General features: G+C 38.6%; 1 protein-coding gene across 4 annotated transcripts in view; it reads right to left on the reverse strand.

The window, feature by feature from the left end:
* Positions 1-1729: 1729 nt before the first annotated feature.
* The window catches only part of LOC140942692 (nuclear RNA export factor 1-like), a 73166-nt gene continuing 51496 nt past the window's right edge, over positions 1730-23399 (reverse strand). For 3 of the 4 annotated variants that reach the window (XM_073391657.1, XM_073391658.1, XM_073391654.1), the window contains 15 exons: positions 22958-23073; positions 22210-22246; positions 21453-21521; positions 20349-20404; positions 19167-19227; positions 18862-18920; positions 17381-17442; positions 11640-11755; positions 10675-10717; positions 5606-5669; positions 4976-5033; positions 4324-4407; positions 3883-3944; positions 2543-2603; positions 1730-2292 (listed from right to left, as the gene is read on the reverse strand). In XM_073391657.1, the coding sequence (XP_073247758.1) occupies positions 2248-2292; positions 2543-2603; positions 3883-3944; positions 4324-4407; positions 4976-5033; positions 5606-5669; positions 10675-10717; positions 11640-11755; positions 17381-17442; positions 18862-18920; positions 19167-19227; positions 20349-20404; positions 21453-21521; positions 22210-22246; positions 22958-23073 (993 nt within the window). In that variant the 3' untranslated portion in view covers positions 1730-2247. The remainder of the gene's footprint in view (positions 2293-2542; positions 2604-3882; positions 3945-4323; positions 4408-4975; positions 5034-5605; positions 5670-10674; positions 10718-11639; positions 11756-17380; positions 17443-18861; positions 18921-19166; positions 19228-20348; positions 20405-21452; positions 21522-22209; positions 22247-22957; positions 23074-23399) is intronic. The other variant, XM_073391656.1, reaches the window with a different exon arrangement.

The raw sequence follows: 23399 nt of genomic DNA on the forward strand, positions 1-23399 counted from the left end.
AAAATTCTTCACTCCCTTGAAAGTATATTTCTTCACATGTTCATATTTTAGAATTCTGTACTCTGTTCTACACTTAAAGGATTCATCGACACCAATTTTGATGATCTACACTCAATCTAAATACTCGATCAGCACCACGACTCCAAACCACTACACAGATACAAGACCCTTGTACAAAAGTTGAGTTTTCAGACCACGTCCGAAACCTTGGTTCGTGTTTTGACGTTAACCTTAAGATGACAGAACAGATTAACAAGACTTGTTAATCAGTCTACTATCAACTGCATAATATCAGACAAATAAGGAACTTCTTGACGCCTGCTTCCACCAAATTGCTTGTACAAGGCGTGAGCATGGCACGCATTGATTATTGCAACGGTCGTCTCTGAGGTGTACCAGCTGTGCATCTTTACAAATTGCAACGTCTTCAGAATTCCGCAGCGCCACTTATCACTCATACACCCAGATACTGTCATATTACTGTCATATTGCTGCTTGAACTGCATTGGTTACCAGTGAAGTCCCGAATTTGCTAGAAAATCGCTGTGATCTCTTTCAAGGCGCTATTCACAATCGGGGGCCTGCGTATTTAAGTAATCTCATAAATATTAAACCCTATTCTCGCTATAACCTGCGTAGTAATGTGTGCGTTATTTTGCATGACCCTACCGCTAAGTTCAAATGCACTCTAGGGGACAGATCATTTACTGCAGCTGCTCCAAAGATATGGTACGGTTTACCTGACTATATTAGGAAGGAGAATGATTTTGATGAGTTTAAGAGACTCATTAAGACGCACTATTTGAAGGAGGCCTATAGTGACTTGTCTTGAGCTATCGTAGGTTTTATTTTCTACTTTTATCTTCTCTTGTTATGAGTTATGCTAAATTACGTATTAGGAAGGAAATGTAACAAATGATTAAGCTTTAGCTTATAGAGAGTATGTAATATAACTTTTGTTTTAGTATTATCCTAGTGTTATGCGCATTTGATCATATCTTTTAATGTTAAAATGCGCAATAAAAGCAATAAATATTAGTATTATTACTATTTTGTAATGTTAATGTTATTACTATTTTGTAATGTTAAAGTGTCCATACTGTCGAACCTCCCGTAAGCGACCACCCAAAATGCAAAGACTGAGTGGTCTCTTATTGGAGGCGTCGTTTGCAAGAATCGAACCACAGGGTGTCTCTTCCGAGAAGAGGTCCAGGCACATCTACTTTATGGAAGATCATTTATTGCATGCAATGTTTAAGTTAGGATATGTGTAGTTCCACGTTGTCACTAAAGTTCTTCGTATATTCTTAGTAACATAGTGCACACATCGAAAATAGAGATCAAAGACTGAGTTGAGTGGTCGCTCACAAGAGGTTAAAAACAATGAATAACCATTAACTGTCAGGCCCAAAAAGTGGTCGCGGTCGTTTACAGGAGGTGGTCGTTCGCTAGAGGCTCCAACTGTAAGGCTTTGACTGGGAAAATTTGGGTGTTTTGGATTGGCGGTAGTTTATGTCGCGCATGGAGGCTCGACTGTGTACAATTTAGTTTACATTAATGAAAGGAAAGTAGCCCTAGAATGGGAATTCAAAAGTTTCCCCTGCTGCTATCCCGCCATCCTTTACTTTTTAAGGACTGGAATAATGTTACGATATTAGGCACGTAGGGAATGTACGCACGCACAAACATACAAAAACAGCCAAACAAAGGAGAAAAAGACAGACATGCCTGAACTTATAACATTTGCTTTGCTTTATTTTTCAGCGAGTCCTTTTTTGATTTACTAAAAAATGCCTCAGTTATTGTCTGTAGGATATTACGCTAACAGTGTTGGTTAATGGCTGTACTACTGAGCAAAACGAACTGTTCTTTAAACTTGCTTCATCTTAAGCTTAGCACATGTTATAAAATGACTAAGGCATGTAAACATCGAATACACGTATATACAGAAGCATCCGCCCAATGGGTCTAACTACGATAATACTGTTGATTTGGCTGGCAATTAACTGATGGTATTATATCCTAAAAGTGCCCTTAAACCTGCCTTTTGGTGCCAAGGCGAATGAAATAACAATAATAATAATAATAATAATAATAATAATAATAATAATAATAATAATAATAATAATAATAATAATAATAATTATAAAAACACACACAAATCTATGCAACATGCGAAAGGCAATAAAAGTTTAAAAAGAACTGAAAACGAAAATCGAAAGTTCAACACTCCTCCACTCAAAGTCGCTACGTTGATTGAACAAACGCTTCAGGAGGTATACTTCCGTTGTTCTGAAATAAGTAGAATACAGAAAATAAGTATCATTTAACTTTGAGCATACATAAAAATTTTACCTTGTGATGCGAGAGCAAGTGATATGACGTTGGGACAGAAAAATACTGCCACCCACAGTGAGGTAAAATGTGCTGAGCTTTCAGAACAATGAGAGAAGGCAACGTAAACATGGACAAAATAATTCTCCTGTTTCCTGACCACGAGATACCGTGTGTGACACAACGGGTAACGAGAAAAAATGCTTACCTTTAACGAAGTAAAAACAAGCGCTGCTTTCTGGTAATCCCAATTATTCTCAGAAAGACACCTGCAAATGAAAGTATTAAAAAAATATTATTAACCAAGCATCACGAAAGAGGGATAACCAGTCTTATGGCAACAGAATAAAGAAAACCATTTCCGAGGCAAGCCCTCCTGGGAAGTCGGCAACTGAATTTTTTAAGGTAATAGAAACCCCACATACCTGATCAACCTCGTTCGCAGGGTGGAGAGAGGGGACGAGTAAAAGACCCTGAGAACGAGGTTGAACCCCTGATCGAAGGTAAACTCTGAATCCTACTGTGACGTATCACGAGGAAAAGCTTTGAGGTGGTCCCGCGTCGCGATTTACACACAAACGCTGTGGCGCCCATTCAAGCTGCTTCTTACGAATGAACTAATAGAAATCTAGGTAAGCTTGCGGAGCTCTGCAAGACACTTCCACTCTGACTACGCATGGGGGGCAACTGTTAGGCGGAATTACAGAGCCGGAAACTGGCTTATAATATTAACAACCTTTAGAACTGCCTCAGGGTGGTAGCCGATAAGCACCTGAATAAAAAACGAAGACCCAGTACATTGGAACCTCGATTTAACGAACCTCTATATAACGAAGTCCTCGGGATAACGAACGATTTTCTTCAACCCGGCTAAAATTACAATAAAATGTATAGAACAGAACCTCGATTTGACGAAATCCTCGTTATAACGAGCACAATCTAGAAACACAAACGTAAAATATTCCTCGATATAGCGAATAGATGTCAACATGTGACCAACAGATAGCTAAAGATAAATCCGAAACAGATTAACGGGGATAAAATTTATGTGTACCGTAGTTTTAAGCAGTTTTCCTTGCCTGTTCTTGTGTTTCTAGTGCCGTAGCTATATATAGCCCTGAACTGAGACAATAGCTTCCTGTACAAATGTTTATTACAGAAATTGTATAAAAACAGTATGCTGGGCACTGGAAATTAATCATTAACTATTACTTGATGTAATGAACAAATTTTCCCAGTCCCTTGGCACTTCGTTAAATCGAGGTTCCACTGTATTAAGCTAAAAAGGCCAAAGCATCAAGCTGTGTGATCGACCCCCAAAAGGTGACAACGTAAGGCTGGGATCCAACTCAAGCTGTCTCTCGATGTCTCAGTCAACGGACAGCCTTTTTCTTTAAACTAACCCTCTAAGAGAACTGAATACCAGATCTGATTTTTCACGTTTAATAGACTACTGGTATTTTTTAAAAATTATTTTCTGAACACTAAATACATAAAAAAGATCAGGAATTAAAAAAAAAAAAAAAAAAATTCCAAGAGGCTGCTTACTTGTACGACCACTCTAGATTCATTGTGGACTGTTGCGAGAATCGCAGTAACATTTCTTGTTGCTGAAACCAAACACATAAGAATTAGGAAAGGGTATAACTACTTTGTTGAAGAGATGTCTGCTATAACGACATTTCTGCGTTGAAGGCAAAGACACCGAACTAAGGATACCTTCACCGATGTCGGGTCGCAGTCCCAGAATAAAGAGCGTATTAAACATAGGGCGCTTTCCATTTGCCAGAACTGACCGGCCAGACCATTCCCGTCGTAATGAGAATTTCACTTTTAATCAAAACTATCCAACCAGATCAGTCAAATCCTTAATGGTGTGCACGAAGGAGATAGTTTTTCAGCAAAACCATATGGAAAAAGCCCATTTCGTTTGCTAACTGACTGGTCCGGCCGAGTTCTGACAAGTGGAAAGTGCCCATAGTTGATTACCTGGGGGCTGGTTACTGCAAGTCGACTTTCCTGCGGAGTTAAAACATTTTGCGAATCGGGAACTGCGGACTCACTTCCAGTACCCTTAAGATGAGATTAAAAAATACAGCTTAGTCATATACTAATTATTTTAAAGGACAAGGTCCCTCCGTAATGTTCTAATGGGAAGTACAAAAATGACAATCTGTCTAGTTCCTGACCGTTCATTGACCAATCCTCAACCGATCCTGACGAAACATTCTAAACACATTGTCCTCATTTAATTTTTTGATAAGAAATACAATGTACTTTCTCTTTAAAAGTGTAATTGGTTTGAACCCTTAAGTAAACAAATAGTAGCCACGCAAATAGTTCTCCTACAAGGTTTTCTCCTTCACCATAAAACAATGAGGCACAGCTTCTCAAAAAATGGCGCACATTGAAAACAAGCAGCTCCTATATTACTGAAAAAAAAAAACCCTTTGATTAACGCAGATGCGGGATCCTCGTTCCCAACTGATGCCGTGGGTCGACGAAAGCTTATAATATGACAAGATTCAGTGCGTAAGGACCCAACCCGTTTATTCTCTAGATGAGGCCGTCTTTGTTTCGTTCTGTAGATTTAAGCAAAAGGGAAAAACCCCTAAACAGATAGAAGGTAAAACTGTTAAACCTCAACTTGAGCTGATGATGCATTGCGAATGTGAAGCTCGTCATTAATAATACTCAGCCTGAAAAAAAGTAAAGGGATATTTCATTTATTTTACAAAACCAAGACAATAAGCCAAGCATAATAATAAACCGTAAAATTCCGAAAATAAGCCCCTCCGTGCATAAGCCCCTCCGGGAGCTTGTACTTGGAAATTGCCCTCAAATACAAAGTAAGACAAAGCAGAAACGGTAAATTTCCTCCCAACTATAAGCTAGCCAAATCGATTTTGAAACGCAAATTGCCCTCCGTAGAGAAGACCCTCCAAAAATAAGCCCCTCAAAAAGGGCCTTTGAAAAATATAAGCCCCGGAGCTTATTTTCGAAATTTTACGGTATACAAAACACAGGTGTGACAGGCCACACACTAGTAATTAACAATTATCCTCTGAAATCAACGTGAGTTCTGGCAGAATATTTACCGAGCAGCTTAAACAATTTTTCACCATGATTGAAGAGAGTGTTTTTAGTATACATGCCTAAAAGATAAATAAAGCGATCTACCTGTACCATAGGCTCATATCAAGCACTATTCCTGGAAATTATTACTGTACAAGTGGTGATTTCGGACGAAAAAATATTTAACTTTACTTACGCTTTTCCACCTGCTGCTGGAACAGCAAGAAACACCCTTGTAAAAGACCTTAAACTCTTGGAATCTGAAAGCATTATAAATCGATTAATAAAAGTTAATAAATTACGAAACTACACAGCCTAACTATATCAGGCGGCCTCCGGCGACAGGCGCTTGCCTTTCGGTAAACTGCTGGGAGACGTGGGGTGCTTTCCATTATACACGTCCGAACCATAAGTCCGAGCGAATTGATTGTTGGGTAATGTGTGACTTCCTAAATATTTCGTCTTTGCAATTTTCGGTCGGACCGGATCAACCGGTCAAAGAAGACCACCTCTGGAGGTGGACCACTTTGACCGGAAGAATTTCCACCTGGGCCGAACCGTTCCATTTACGTTTGGACCGAAATCTCCGGAAATTTTGGCATAATGGAAAGCAGCCGTGGTTTCCCACAGCCCATGGATACATCTCAATTTAGTCAAGGCCACGAGACCAGGAATAAACCAATGGCAGTCCCTGTTTAGTTGAGTGAAAGTCTAGGATTACAGCTATTTCGAGAAAGGTAGTCAGAAAAGTACACGCGACAATTCCGAAAGGTATTGTGGGTGGTTTTGAGTTAACTGTTTTTCAAAGAAATTTGAAAGAACGGCACGAGAGGCCATGGGCCTATGTTTGCGAGTGCTAAAGAAAAGCAACAAAAAGTAGGTTCGACTGCTACAGCGTCAGGAACAGTGTATCGATCATATCACATATTACCTTTCGGGATTGTCGCGTGCACATTTTTTCCGACAACCCTTCTCGAAATAGCTGTATAGCAATTAATTCTTCATAACCAGCTAGCCTAGACCAAATTTGGAACACGACTGAGATATCCGATAAAATGATTTCAGAAGTAAAGGCTATCGCCAAGAAAAAACGGCAATTGAGCCCGGAGAACAACGTTGCATTAGCTCAGTTGCTTTGGTAGAAAATGGCCTGAAATTTCATGCGTTTTGCGAAGAAGAAATAGCCGAACTTGTGCCCAAAACCATAGCAAGAGCTTGACAGATGACAACTGCTATTTGAAGAATACCTGCTATACTAAACACCCCTTAAGAGCGGCTCCGCGTAAATATCAACTAGATGTGGAAATGGTCAAAAAATGACCTGGCCTCAAACTCAGCCAGAATAAAGACCTATGGGCCCTAGTTACAAAATCGTTGGTTTAAGTACGATCGAGTGAATAATATTTTTTAACGAATTTTTTTCTTCCCGAGGCCTAAAATGGGTAAAAATCATGCGAAATTAGAGTCATATTCAGTAACTCGTACATTTTAAAATAAAGTTGGCCACTAAAATATAATGACACTTCATATTTTGACTATCTTTCCTCTATAATTTTAACTGATTAGTTCGCGATTTGGTTAACAAGAGATTTTTTAAGAAATTTTTACAGTTGTTGACTCAAAATCGCTTAATCAACCGTCAAAATTTAGCACTTTTTCACGAGCTATAAAAGCGGATTGGTACATGGCTTTGAACACCAAGGCTTGTTTAGTCTGAAAGAACATTCTTTTTTCTTCAAATTAGCGAAATAAAATTTTTAGGTAAATGAAATCACGTGCGCTGATAAAGCGAAGCAAATGTAAATGTTACACTAAAAACGGGCGAAAAAACGTGACCTCTGACCGAAGCAAACCAAATGCGAATTACGGTAGGCGCCAAACCTTTAATTCAGTATTCGGTAACTTCTCGAAACAATGTTGGTCGGAAATGTGTATAGATTTTTTTTAAAAAAAGCTGAGTTATATTAAGTGTCAAAAAGTCCACAAAGCGGTAAAAAATACAACAAAAGTCACGAGTATTAAATCTGTTCCGTTTTCTGAATTTTATGCAGCGATTTATGCGATTTAACGAATTAACAATTTTTAATCCAACGATACCCACCTGAGACTGTGTTAGTTTAAGAGTCCATAGAGCTTCTCAGAAGATTTCTCAGAAAGACCTCCAGAAGGAAATGAATGAAGAATTTGAACTTATAACTGTAACAATTTCACTTGCCGCCACGGCAAAACGAAAACAACTGTCTAACTGCCACAGGCAAACCAGCTTTCAGTGCAGTCATGCAAAGCATGTCACGTCATGTAATTCTGCCCCGCGCATTTGGGAAGGAGGGAAGAAATTCTTCCATGCTGTGCGCTAAAACATTTATGAAATAAAACTAGCTTTGGACTGCATCTTTTGTGACTAGTTAAAGAAAATGCTGTAGAAAGGATATCAAAGCGCACCAAAGTAGTGGCGGATCCAGGGGGAGGGTCCGGGGGGTCCGGACCCTCCCATCAGACCTGATACTTGTTTGAGTCTAAAATCCTTGCAACAATAGGATTGTATATCACTGTTTAACTGGCTGAATTTTTTAATGAAACGCGTGTTGTATTTTGCCACCAAACTAAATTCCAGGGATATTCAAATATGTGTTTTTCTTTGGGTACTCTCCTATGATATGTTCGCCTCTGCTCGCAAAGCAATATTTCCCGCGCCAACGGCGACTGGCTTTCACAGATTCAGGTGACACGTAGTCGTCTCTGCCTTCTCAGTGACTAGTAGGAGGGGGTGTGGGGGAAAAGTAATTTGCCACAGAAAAGTTCAGCAGTCCTTTCTGAACCAAAATTTGGACCTTCCCCCACCCCAATGAAAAATTCCTGGATCTCCCCCTGCAAAGATGTTACTCTGAGTTCGGAGCCAATCAAGGCTTATGCTGGCGCGTGCAAGTAAATCAATTTTTTTCGAGTTATATTAGAGGCTCACTTATAGGACGGAAAACAGTATAATTTTATTTATGCAATATGAAAATTGTGCCTGATCATGTGTATCCTGGAGGAACAAGAAACATGTTTATTGCGAGCCTTTCTAATCATTCGGTTTCCTGTGGCTGGTGTTCAAACATCCCAACTAAAAGCCAACAACAGGGAATGAGCTCTTCGGAAGCCAATGAACTAGTGGCCATATCCGGATCTTAAAAAAAGATTTGGATAAGTTCAAAGGACAAAATCGAAGGAAGTGATCGGCGAAAAGAGAAAAGAAAGCCAGTACAAACAATCCGATATTAGTCGGTTTGCAACACAAACCTTTGTCGGGGGCTGATACTGTGGGGTCGTTACCAAAACTGAATTTAAAACTAAAGTACATAATTATAAACATAATTGGTGATTACAAAGGTAGTCTAATAAACCTGAACTGACGCAAGTAAGGAACCAAAAATAACGACCTGGCCCTGGCTGATCAAACGACCGATCATTTTTCCAACGGATACCGCAAGGAACGAAATTTTTGCGGGAGTTTATTTTTGCGGATTGACGATTTTTTGTATCTTGCGGGAACTAATTTTTGCGATTAGGACAGACTGGTTTTTCTTGCAGGGGATTAATTTTTGCGATTTCAGAAATTACCCAGTTCCCAGCATTGATAATATTTTCGTTTTTATTGAGTACGTGCAATAAAAATACATATTTTCAAACAATACTAAGTGTGCGTCAGTATTTGTTTCTGAAAAAAAAGACCAGTTGTAATTGAACAGACACGATTTCTTGGTACTGTATTCTTGTGTAGTGAATTTAAAGGGGCTGTGTCACGGCAGTGCAGTTACTTTTGTTTAATTTTGCCAATATACTCGCTCTCAATCGCTATGGAACTTAAAGTAAGCAAAGAAATTACATGTAAAGGACAAAATTAGAGATCCGAGACAAACAAATATGTCTCCTGAGCATTATTTTTGCAGTTACAAGCAGCAGGGATCAACTTTGAAACACTGTTAGGCTGAACAGTTTTCAAAACCCTAATTTCAATCCGTTTCAATCTTCTTCAGTTTGGCCCATCCGTGGCATCTGTTGTTTCTGTTATGTTATTTTAACCTTCCTTTAAAGTTCTGAGCGGTTATTATTTGTTTTTCTCAATTTAACGGGCATTTTGTATTTTCCTCATTTGGATGAATTTCGTGACACAGTTCTTTTTGCTGGAAATATTTTTGCGGCAATGTTTATTTGCGGGAACTTATTTTTGCAAAGTACTGACAGTCATGAAATCCTATCAATAAAATTCAGCCGTGAGTGAAATAGTGAAAATGACAAGAAGACAGAGGGGAAAAAATAACAACAGATCAGTCCCGGGTTTAATCAACAATTATTCCTCGAGCCCGAATGGGCTCTGAGTCCATAGCCCATGAGGCCGAAGGCCGAATGGGTTATTGACTCAGAGGCCATAAGGGCGAGAGGAATAATTGTTTTAGTAAAATCCAACTAGTTGGTCAAAAATAACAAGACAAAACAACTTTAGCTAACAAAACGCGATTCAACCGCCATTGTTTTGGTTTTCAGAGCCGGCGCTTTGCGCTACTAGTGGGCTATAACATATAGGCTAGTAGTAGCTCAACCAATCAGAACGCAGCATTGATAATACACCAATTGTTTCGCCTGACATTTTATGTAAGCGAACGGGAATGACATATTTATTTGTTCTGGAGCGATGAACTCTTTTAAAAGTGCGTTTCATAGCAAAAATTTTTATAGAGGAAAGATAGTAAAAATATGAAGTGTCATTATATTTTAGTAGCCAACTTTATTTTAAAATATACGAGCCACTGAATATGACTCTAATTTCGCATGATTTTTTGCCCATTTTAGGCCTCGGGAAGAAAAAAATTCGTTAAAAAAATATTATTCACTCGATCGTACTTAAACCAACGATTTTGTAACTAGGGCCCATAGGGCTTTATTCTGGCTGAGTTTGAGGCCAGGTCATTTTTTGACTATTTCCACGTCTAGTTGATATTTACGCGGAGCCGCTCTTAAAATCCTGAATTTGGCGAGGAACAGGCCGGCAATTACAGACGGCAACTATGCATCCATCTATGTTAGTCTGCGTCGCAGACGCTATAAAATGGTTCAAATCTGAAATATTTTGACTGGACAATAAAACGATTAGTGGATTAGGCTTTCATATGTTATGAAGAATTACCGAATGAAGCAGATCTCCAAGGGTGTTACCTGCCGAGACCACCTACATATTAATGCCATACTTTCGCCGGTCCGTAAAATATTGAAATGTTAACTTACTCTCCAGGAACAATCCTCTGACGGCAAATGATAGGCAAGAAGGCTAAAAGAAAGAAAATACGTAAAATTTTGTCGAAATCACGTCACAGAGAAAAGGGTTTTGAAATCTTTCACCTCGTTTTACCAGAAAAAAGATATAAGTAATGTCTTACTTAACTTCGATCGTTTTAGATCGAAGTAAAACAAAAACCATGCAAAATCACCTGGGAGGTTACCACTTTATCACAGTGATAGAGTTTACGGAGTACTACCTACTTACTAGTTACCCACTCGGACAGTAATGGTTCCCGCAAAATTCTATTATTTCTTTTTGTCAAAGACCAAAAATCTCAAAGAAATCTTAGCACCTTCTGAGGGCAGGAAAGGCGCTCCAATGACCACTGATGTACCGGGTTTTTTCAATGAGGCGGTAGATATAATCTGTAAAAATTTACTTGTAATCTCTTGACAAGTATATTTTCTAGCCCCCAAACTGGCAAACAAAATGTTTTCACGCATTTCCATAACTGTTGCTTATTTATGTTTATTAAGTCCACTTAAAAAAATACAACCTGCAGGACGTTGGTTCTACCACTACTAAATTAAACGTTACACCAAGAAAGCACAAACAGTCCATGACAACTAACAAGATGACTTGTGAAGTTGCTGTACCCTTTAATAGAACACCACATGCACGACAAGAATTTCAGTCAAAGAAAAGTATCCATTTTAGCTGAAAATTGCGATGGGACACTAAGCTGTAAGTTTCTTGTGTAGTGGCTACTTAAATGTTCCAAAACCTTAGGTGCGATTTTAAAACTTTTCTAAAACTGTGTGTAAATGTTGACGTTAGTCACAATAAAAAGGTACCTTATAAGGTTATACCTAACTAAACAAGTCACGAAAATAACGTTGCAACAACTGTACTGATCCACGAGTTCACAATAGAGAAAATCATTATTTATTCTGTAAGTTTGACAACTTACCAAGGCTAGGCTAACATCAATTTTGAAACTTGACAAGTCATGTTTGGTGGTTGGCAGCTCATTTAAAAATGCAACCACGGACAGTCTTGAGTGCTTTAAGTACGAGTAACGTCGCTCTAGAAACAAAAAAAAAAACATTTTTACAAACATTTTTGTGTTATCGAAGAGTTGAAACTCCATATCACATGTAATGGAAATAAATCGTTTGTAACAATCACTTATAATTATTCATCAGTTGCTGTTTTAAAATCTCTCTGGCGAATTTAAGGACAATTGTCGGTGTTTCACTATACTTGGAAGTATTTTGACTAATTGCCTGAAAAATCCTCCTTTTTATGCCATAAAGGATTGATGTTAAGAAACACTTTGTTCAGAATAATGCTGTAACAAAATATCGATAATTACTTCGGCGGAGCGCGAAGTAAAGGATTCGCGACGCTCAGGAATGTATCAAAGTTGCCTTTTTTTTTACAAGATTGGGCACGCAAAGTTTGTAGGTTTTCGTTTTTATTCGGCTATTTGACGAAGTGAGAGCCGAATTAGTTCGAGATATCTCGAGATCACTTCGATTTCTTTGCTTTATTCTTTAACTTTTTCGAGAAAGAAAGAATTATTATTTTCGCTTTCCCGGGGTTTGAACCGACTCACCTGTGTGACCCGTCAGATCAGACGAGACTGTAAGTTGAGGGATTAGCCGACTGCGCTACCGCGACGCGGGGTAGTTCGAGCTATGAAAAATAGTTATGAAATGATGCACCAGTATCGGAAATACCCTGCGAGCAGAGGCTACATTTTCGCGGTATGAGCTGGCGTGCGAAAAGTAGCCTCTGCCGACAACCGTTCAATTTTCTATCGTGCATGCGCAAAATTCGTCACGCGATTCGCAAGAAACTGGTTCGTCATATCTGCGTGAGTTTCGCGGGAATCAAACTTGCGAAAACTACCTGCGAACTACTCTCCTCGAGCTTTTGTTTTGTTCTGCTTCGCCCCCTCTGGTTTTAAGTATTTTAGCCGCAAAATTTCCACGGATCGTCTTTTTTAGGAAAGTATTTTTATGCTATCAACGGTAGTAAGTTCTGTCTGTTTTGCGGGGAGCACATTTTTCCGGCTTTAAAATGAAATTCGCAGACAACGCTACGCAGAAGTGATGCTTGAAATAAATTGGATGTTGTAGTCTCACGAATGTGTTTTAAGCTATTGTTATGAATGAACATAGACGAAACAGTAGTCAGAAAAATTATTTATCGAAAAATTTTATTCGAAAACCCACAATTTTATCCTTAAAAGCAATTCGCGTAATACTAACTGGATCGTGGATCATTTCACGCAAGTAAAAGCTGCCGAAGACATCAAATGTCAACGCCAAAATCCGTCTCAAGTCGTAGAAGACATCTATGAAACAACTATAAATACTATACTTAAATTTCCATTTAAAAACGGAACTTCCTTGACCATTAATGTGCAAGTTGTACCTGAAAATTCTTTAAAAACTTTGCCGCTTTGGTTTCTTTTCAGAACAGGACAAGCGTTCCTTCGTGAAGAAGCCAACCAGGTTGAAGTCCTTGAGGGCGAATCAGTGTTCAGTTAAAAGCTTTTTTTCTGCTTTTTCCACTAAAAGAAAACTGATCGATGATTCTTTTGAACATTCCGGTTCCCATCTGTGTCTTAAAACAGAGCATTTAGCCTTGCATTGATAGGCGACACAAAAATCGCCGCAATATCTATTTTCTTTTCCTGGCAAACAAAAACTACCATATGATAAATGAACGATCTTTACACGGTCCCGTAAGAAGCACCGGCATCAGCTTGTTTCGGTATTCCGACAGCTTTAAAATACAGAGCTTATTCAAGTTGTTGACGACGCTCTTTTAAATACATAAACAGGGATTTTCCTGTTGCTACGTTTGAGCTGTGTTGATCCGCGTTCGTATGCAAGAATCTCTGGCGCGAAGGGATGCATGAAGGCGCAATAATGGTCAGCGTTCATTCGCTGACGCAAGGCTCACGCAATGCTCTAAACCGGTCAAGAACAAGAAAAAACCCGTTTTTTTTAATTTATTCGTCCAGATTTCTGGACGGATTTGAACGGTTGTCGGCAGAGGCTACTTTTCGCACGCCAGCTCATACAGCGAAAATGTAGCCTCTGCTCGCAGGGTATATCGGAAAAGGGCTTGCAAGTTCGTGACTTTTTTCCGGCTATTTCACGAAATGAGACCGGAGTACTTCGTGATATCTTGAGTATATCTTGAGTTCACCTCGAGTTTAGTCTACAATTTACTCGAGGAATAAATAGAGGATATTACGTGGCCCTGTAGAGAAACGAAATTTCTCCTCGAGTGTTGAGAACATTTCACGGGTGAGGCCTCCTTTTCAACTGTTTTATGATGAATTTAAAGTTACAAAATGATACACAAAGACATTTTGTCTTGGTTGAGTGTTACGTAGTAAAATTGCTTTCATGCGTTGCGTGACTTTCTCGAACGTTCTCTACGTTTTTGGATTATTCAGGACATGTTTACATTTCAGCATGAGTCAGCAGATTTGCATCAGTTACTAAAATCATAAAATATGTCGAAAAGCTACTACTATTCGCCTGTTTAGTATTTTCTAGAACCTTATGTTAAACAGCATACAAGTTCCAAGCGAGTTCTTTTGACGAAAGAAGTTTTTTCCCACAAGCTGGACTGCTGTGTTTAGTCAAGTGTGACGAAGTTCGATTTTCAAGTTTCCTTTCGTATTAAACTTCTTTGAGTTAATCCGACATCCCTGCGTGCTGATAGTCAGTGAACAATTATTCTCAAAACCTTCGAACTAGTAGCATTGAGTTTTAGCCAATTCCATGCTCAAGGTAATTGACTCCTTACCCATGCCTTACATATCTTTAATCAGTACAGTTTTTGAAGCCTGGTGTGACTAAGAATAATAGAAAAATTTTTTTTTCACTGTTTGTTTTGTTAGACTTGTTATTCACCGCCAGTAACCTCATATTTGACTTGGGTCTAAACGTTTAGACCCAAGTCAAATTTAGAAGGATTTGCATGGAGTCATCAGAGCATAACTGGGCTAGTATATCAGAGACAATTTGTCTCGAAATGCTAGTTTTTGGCAAGTAGGCCTCTTGGATGTTGCTTTTTTTCAGAATATCCTGAAATCCCATAATTTCACAAATTAACGCCTTACGCTTACCATATTTCATTTCTTACTATTCCTCCGCATTTGCAATTAATCAGTTCCACAAAACGACGCCGAAGTGTACGCTCCGTAGCCTCTTGTTGCGTTTGTATGTGGTAGATCGCGTGTATATAATACACAGATCTGTTCATCAAAGCAATTTCAAATTGAACGTCTATGCTTTGAAGCCCCAACCAGCCAAAAACATGTTTTCTTCAAATTTTAAAACTTCATGGGAAGGGTCGGGGGGTCTATTAGACTTGTGGTTGTTTTTACTACTTGTTTGATAATGAAGTGTTCGGATATCGTGATTGAACTTATTGTTAGTACAACTCGAAATCTAAAACTCGCCAAAACGGCTTCGAAGTGGCTGTAAAAGCGAACTGTCTGAAAAACACACAATACAAAACGAAAGGTATGTAAATCTTTATTTAAACACGGGAAATCATCAGTAAAGCTTCAGTTAAAAACTAAAACTAATTACAACTGCTTTACATGATTGCCGTGTGGGAATCCGATATATCAGCTACCTTCTTGATATTTCGATTAAAATGCTCAACGGATGCAACATTTTTAAAGTTTTTGGGCAAGTTATTCCATAACATGGCCCCGCTGTAAGAGAAGCTTCGTTTCAAATAATTGGTGCTTGGTTTGGACAGGGTCAGCCTTCCCTCAGAGTTTCTTAAGTTGTAAGCAGAGTGACGCTGAGAGAAAAGACTATGTAGATATTCCGGAGCAAGGTCATTCATGGTTTTATACATCATTAAGGCTTTTTGTTTCTTTCGTCGAAGAGATAGCCTCTCCCAGCTGAGGGTGGAGAGAAGGTGGTTTGAGCTCGCATCAAAGGGTGATTTAGTAATAATTCTGGCTGCACGATTCTGTAATATTTGGAGCTTATCACCCAAGTAACCACTCAAACAGTCCCAGGCGGGGCTGCAGTAATCAAAATGAGGCATAATTAAAGCGTTATAAATTTGAATTGTAGTTTCTTTGGATATAAAGGGCCGCACACGTTTTAGGGCGCCTATAGCTGAAGAGACTTTCTTGCAAATCTCTTCAACGTGTTTACCCCAAGAGAGTTGAGCATCTATGGTAAGACCCAAGGATTTGGTATGATCGACTCTCTTGATAATTTGGTCATCAATTCTGATTTCTACATCGTCATATTGGGCAGATAGTCTTTGTCTTGATCCAATAATCATTAGCTCTGTTTTAGCAACATTTAGACTGAGCTTGTTAGCTTTCAACCAACAGCTAAGGTTATTTAATTCAGGGGTTAGAGCTAGCTTAAGCTCTGTTAACGTCTTAGCAGATAACGTAAGGTTGGTGTCATCGGCAAACATTCTTGGTACGGCGCCCCCCCGGGAGTTGAGAAGATCATTAATGTAAATTAAAAATAGCAAAGGACCCAATATGCTACCCTGCGGCACGCCGCAACTGAGGGTACGAGCAGATGATAGTTTGCCACTGACATTACATCTTTGGGTTCGGCCACTTAAGTACGACGAGAACCATTTTATAGCTGCCTGATCGACACCCAAGTATGACATCTTACGCAAGATGATCTCATGATCAATGGTGTCGAATGCCTTTGTAAGGTCAATAAAGACAACGCCATTTAGAAGGCCATTATCGATGTTTACTGACCAAGCATTTGTTGCCTCAAGCAAAGCCGTGAGCGTACTATGTAGAGAACGGAACCCTGATTGGCAACCTGGTAGCAATTTATTATCATCTAGATAATGGAAAAGTTGATTATAAACAATTCTTTCAAAAACTTTCGAAATTATAGGGATTACAGATATTGGCCTGTAGTTGTTAGGGTCCGATTTAATGCCCTTTTTAAAAAGTGGAGTCACTTTGGCTGTTTTCCAATCGTTTGGATATATCCCAGTGAGAATAGACTTTGAGAATATTGAGGTAAAAGAGGGTGCGACGATATTAGCAGCCATTTTCAACAATTTACTCGGAATCATATCAAGACCGGTGGCTTTCTTTTCATCTATTTTCGACAAAACGTTAGAAACAATATCAACACTCGGAATTTGCAGAGAAAACGAATGATCAGTGGGCTTTAAATAAGACTCAGGATTAACGTCGACAACAGGAATATCTTGTGCTAATACTTGCGCAACGTTTGTAAAGTGATCATTAATAATTTGCGCAATGTCCATGGGGTTACTTGTTATTTTATCATCTACCTTGATCTCCAAAATATTCGTTGACTTACCACTGTTACCTGAAGTTAAATCGTTGATAACATTCCATGTTTTGCGCAAATTACCTTTGTTGGCTTCCAGGTTGTCAGAAACATAGAGTTTTTTTGCGAGTTTAATTGCGTTATTTGCCTGATTTCTTGCACACCTAAATTGATCCAATATAGCCGGGTTATTGAATGGTGATTTTGTTTGTTCTCAAACATTCTCTTGTGAAATTCAAATTACAACGAAATCCCATAGAGTCTGGGCCCCCTGTAAAGTAGGTGGTTACACAGCGCATCCAATGCCAGTGAGGCACCAGAGAGTTTAGCGAGATATAAGGTCACTAGCTAATAAACGTACTTAACTCACCTGGATCAATGACCCGCTTCATATTTCTGCTATTTTTCAAATATTCTCCCAGAGACGGCCCCCTAAAAATTAAAGAGTGAAAAAAGTGAAAACAAAAAACAAAAAACAAAAAACAGAAAACAACGCGATCCATTTTTTTCCTTTAATAGTTTCCAGCGCATAATATTTTATTAAAAGAGATTTTGAATTTACTTAGGTTAATGTTCTGGGGCCCGTTTCTCGAAAGGTCCGGTAACTTTTCGGGTCCGAAGGCAAATTTCGAAATCAAAACCAGTTGAATAGTAGCGAAGTTCCTAGCTCACAAACAGGTCAATTTTGGTTTGTTAACTGATGGTTTCATACTGTCATTTTTAAAATTATTGAAGGTTTGACCCTGAATGCAAACCCAGCAAACATAAAACAGCTTTTCGGGCCCGAAAAGTTATCGAGACTTTCGAGAAACAGGCCACTGGGCCCAGTTGGTCGATGACCGATTAGTGCTAACCAAGGGTTAAATTTTAATCCGAGTTTCTTTTTCTTTTCTTCAAAAGCAGTTTCTCGGTTAATTTTCCCTGTTCTTTTAAAGGCATCCAATAATCAAATTGCAAACAAGAAGAATTGAACTGAAATTACTTTCTAAATCAAATTCCACACTAATCCTGGGTTATCTTAACCTAGCTTGAAACAACCCGGCCCTGGTGGTTGTTAAGAAATTTTGAGACCAAGCTGGGTGAATCCTCTCAATCAATTCTCTCCACACGTATGTATAGTTAACTAGCAATTATTAGATGAAGTGCAATGATATGAGGAGATACTACAGTTCAAAGAGTGTGTTATCGTACGAGGTTGAAAATACTCTCCGAGATTGACGTCAATTGTATCGATATCGGCAAATATTCCAAATTTGGTCAACGCTAGCTGGATATGAAGGATTAGCCGGGAGAATTTAAACCAATCAGAAATGAAAATTGGTGACGCTACGCCTGCGCTATTTAAGAGAGGTGTGAGTGGGTCAAAAAACAGCCACAAAATGTCGAGAACAGAAGAAATGGCAAGAATTAAAGTAAATTTGAGCTTGTCTAAGGCACGTTTGGATGTTGTTCATGGTAAGGTGTAATCCCAAGTCGACGGAAAGCCATACTGCGACCACGTGGAAGAGGACCGGCGACGGGTGATGTGTACAAAAGATGGAGGACTGGGCCTTACAAGAAGCCCAGGACTACCCCACATTTTCCTTAGTGAGATAAAGATTTATCCAGGACAAAGTACAGTATATGTTGTGGTTCAATTTTATCCTTGGTTTAAATTTTATTTCCCTTTGTTTTAAACTCATTATCATACATTACCATACCCCAAAACAAAGGAAAATAAAAATTTAAATCAATGATAAAATTGACGTACAAAAAATACAAACGGCGAGCGTTAAAAAAGGCAGGAGACTCATTCCCCAAGGCTTTGAGGATGCATGTCCATCGACGTCACAACATTTAAGATAAGCTTACCTCTGACCACTGCGATCCTTCGTCGTTACTCCCGTATTCACACACAACGAGAATATTGCCTTTAAAAATGCATTTGTAAATTAGAAAAATGACAATTTGTTCTTAGAGTGGATTGCTGTTCAAGTATCAATAGATTTGGGCTGGTCGGGAGTTCAAAGACTTGGATCCCATCCACAGGTAACCATTTTTATGTGAAAAGGACCATTAATTTTATTTAAGAAAAAAACATAAATGTTAGACTATTAGGCACTCATCTCTATTCAAACGTTGTATTAAATTTTGTTGACACGAAGGTCAGTACCAACCTGATCATGATATGCTTCCAGCAGACCTTGCCTGTCACCTGTGTCATAAATCTTAAAGTACCTGACAAAAAAGGCATTAGACGGAACAAAGTAGACAAAAGTTTATAACCAATTAAAAATCTCTTAGAAAAATTATTTCGTAAATGAAAGCTCAACCTAAGCTCATAAGCATCGACTAACTTGAAGGGCAAGACGGGGTTTACCTATGTGATATACAAGTTCTTCATAACAATGATGACTCAGTACTAGTAAAAAGAGTGTAAGGTCGAGATTGATGGATTACACCATAGCCCTCACAGCACGGTCAATATAACAATATGACTGAAAACAATTCACTAGCAATTCTTGCAATTAATTCCTTTTACACCGATTTATAGAAAGGCCTTGCAATGACAGGCAAAGAGCTTTTGTGAAGTTTGGAAACAACATAAACATACATATTTAAACAAAAACAACCAGCTGTGTTGACTGCGTTTACTGGGGATAGTGATAGAAGCAAGACATGTACCACATACTATCACGTAGTGAATCTCATGAAGTTGACGTTTAAAAAGTGATCCCTTCATTTTTGAAAGACATGGGCACTGAACAGGAAGCTGTGTCATTAGCTGCTGTAGTCCCTGTCGTGGGTTGAAACAGGTCAGCCGGAGTTTGGCATTAGATTATTATACCACCCCATCTCACGCTTGACCTGACCCAGCCAAAACAACTGTGCACCTTGCACGGAGAGTCACTTGTCTGATCAAACAGCAAATTACTACATTCTTCAAGATAACTCTGCTTCTTGCAACCATCTATAGCAGATGAGATGATGAGATGACATTAATGTCAATAGAATTGTCTGCTTTAGTACCAGCTACTATCACTATCGACTACAATAGCAGCACATAACAATAGTTTACAGTTCGTCTGGCTGTTGTTAAAATCGCAAGAGATAGATTTCACTCTATTTTACCTGTCATTACAAGGCGTTATATTAACGTCGTCTAATAGTAGAATGATTGAGGGTGCAGTTCCGTCTTATTTTGCCTACTGGGGAACAGTGTTTCGTTGAAATGTACCCACATACACGTTATGGAAAAAATACTTTAAGAAAACGTAATGAATACGTCAAAGTTGCCACCTTGCTGAGGAAGGATTGTAGAAGCCCTCTGGCGTATAGAAAGTAAAGAATATACATACTGCTCAAGGAATTTAAGAACCAACTCTTTAATTGGAGGATCACCAAGGAAACTATCCTGGAAGGAAAATGTTTATTAGTGTATACCATTTATGGACCACACAGTGGAAAGGGACTGGTACGTGTAACAGGGTTATAGCCAAATATAAGCAATGGGTTTTATTTGCCAAATTGTATATACTTACAGCACGAGTAAGGAAATTAACTGAGAGGTTGTCTTATGCTCCCTTTGGTTATTGAAAGACCTCTTAAAAGCACTTTAATTCACGACGAAAATACAGAAAATCAATTAAATCTCATAAGGTGCGCCTTATAGTCAGTGGATTGTTCAAAACGAAAACGTCTAAGCCGTTCAGTGTTTGTCACCGACAACAACCTTTATTACATCAATTTAGAGATAAATTTTACATTTAATGATAGCTAATAGTAAGGAAAAAATGAGGTTACGTAGAATGGATACTTAACCATTAATGAATGAGGCTGAGTAGTTTATGAAGAATTCTGGGGATCGAGGGGGGTGTTATCCGTCGAGGCTGAAGGCCGAGACGGATAACACCCTTCAAGACCTCCAGAATTCTTCATATGATACGAAAGCCGAATTCAATAATTGTCTTATTATTCATTCAAAATAATTCCTAGTTTAATAACATAGCTAAAACATGCTTACCTCCATCGATGTTAAGTTCATCTTCGATAGTACACGTTTAGGGTTGTTCAGCTACGAACATATTCTTCAAATAGCAGATGCCGCCCTTCGAGTTGTCTTCTTGCTGTTCTTGCCATGTTTTTAGCTATTATTTCGCCTAGTTCTTACTTTTGATACGAGTGAAATGCCCGCCATTTTTGTTTTTACAGCAAAAACAACTCCACCAAAACCAAGCTTCGCGCTTGGGCCATAAATAATCGATGGAAAAAAAACTCGGACACCACCGCACAATAAAAGAGCACCGACAAATGGACTCCACCGCACAATGAAAGAGCAGCAGTAAGCAGAAAAAAATTTTGCGATCAATAACAGAGACTACCAGGTAACACTAAAACGATACACGCACCGCAATTTTATAAGACTTGTTTACATTTTACACCAAATACTTAAGAAATAGTACCTTTGAGGGAGGAAGAACTTGCTCTGAAGGAAGATCAAATCCAATTGGGGCAGGAAGCTCATGGCCATCCTATGGGGTGAATTGCTCCGGCTTAGTTTGCTTTTTATCAACAACAGTGTAAAGAACCTCACTTGTCCGGTGGCTGGCTACAAGGTTTTTACTCACCTCCTTTCCTTACAAAGAAACCTTTTTAGTTAACTTAGCCTTAATAACTTCTAAGGGTATCTCACAATAATCACAACGAACAAACTCTGCATTATTTTTAAGCCAGTATAATAGTATGGCCTTGATATGCAAAGCATCTTGGGATAGAGGCAGTTTTCTTCATTTTCATTGATCAAGAAACCGTAAGAAAGACCTTTTTATAAGACAAGTTACAGGTAGCGCATAGTAACCACATGACTCTTCAAACTCTGTTCAAAGCCTATAATTGAAAGAAGATTATCCAGAACTTTAACAGTCACCACGAAAAAAAACGTTTGGCAGTCACCACCAAAAAATCCCGACCATGGTGTGATTATATCTGGATTATATATCTGTGATTATATCTGGTGGTGATGTGGTGAGATCAAAACAGCCAGGCAAGTATCCAAACCTGAACTTCAAATAACGACTCAATAATATTAAATTATAGCATTTTTCTAAGTGGATTTGACACACTTGCATACACACATCTACGTGTACTACTAAAATCAAAAGCAGTCCATATTAAAATCAAGGGCAGTCAGTTTAAAAGCAGGAAGTCACCACTACTTACCAAAGAGGTAACTTTAGGAAATCTGCTTCTGACAGAGCTGCAAGAAGAAAGAAAGAAAATAAAAATAATTTTCATATTTCTTTTTTCATGAGTGACTTGTGAGGCTTGCCAGAGGTCTAGCCCATGAGGGATTATTTCATATCAAAGCTCGTTTCTTTTGAAAGTGACGTGGATGACAAAGGAAAGCCCTTAGAAATAAGTTTGAGGTAGCTTGCATGACAGTTGTTCAAATCCGGGTAAACACCTGTTCCTTTCCCATCAAATTCCTTTCACGCAGGCGGAAGTTGAGGTACTATGGTTTGCAGAGAAACAAAAAATCTCATTGACATATTCCTTTTTAAATGTCAAATAAATTGTTATGTTACTTCTACAAACAAACATGCGGTTTGCCGTAGATACACACGAACATTTGCCAAACTTTATTTGGATCAGTTTGATCTGCTATTAAACGGATAACAAAATATTTGACGGGATTAAATGAGCAGTTAATTGGCATTAAACGTGAACAATCCTATGACCAGAAACGACTGAACTGGATACAAGATTACAGACTTTTTTGACCAATGAACTTCATCTTATGCTGTAGAAGCTTCAATCGACGCCTTGAAAATTTAAGATTTAGGTTCTAACTTGGAAGGACATAAAAGGAGGCCAATCCACATCTTTATAAAATGTAGCTAGGTGCTAAACTTTGAGAGCTGCCCAACAATCACCCAACCAATCACAAGACACACGTACGTAAACGTACTTGATATACGAGTTTCCTTTGCTTTGAAACACGTCACACAAGGGATTACCATCAAGTTCCAGAGAAACAAGCTGGTTCAAAGATTTTATCTTGTCCAGTTCTTCGACAGTTCTGAGCTATCAAGATTAAAACCAAAATTGGGTCAGTTAATGAGTTACAAAGATAATTTTTTAATAACCTGAAAACAATATTTTGGGTTTCTAATTACTAAACAACACTTCTCCTCTAGTTAGCCCCTTGAGAGATCTGGACATACCACTTACTAAGTGAGGGTGAAGTCATTACAGGGAAATCTTCACCGCCACAAAACTAGAAACAATAATGACCTTATTTTAGAAAAAATTAACTTAGAAAGCACCAAGCGCGCTTTTTCTACAAAAGTGCAAAAATTTTTAATAATTCTTAGAATTATAACTGTTCGAATCTTCCGTTTAGTGTAACT

This window comes from Porites lutea, chromosome 7, assembly GCF_958299795.1.
Source record: "Porites lutea chromosome 7, jaPorLute2.1, whole genome shotgun sequence".
Taxonomy (NCBI): domain Eukaryota; kingdom Metazoa; phylum Cnidaria; class Anthozoa; order Scleractinia; family Poritidae; genus Porites; species Porites lutea.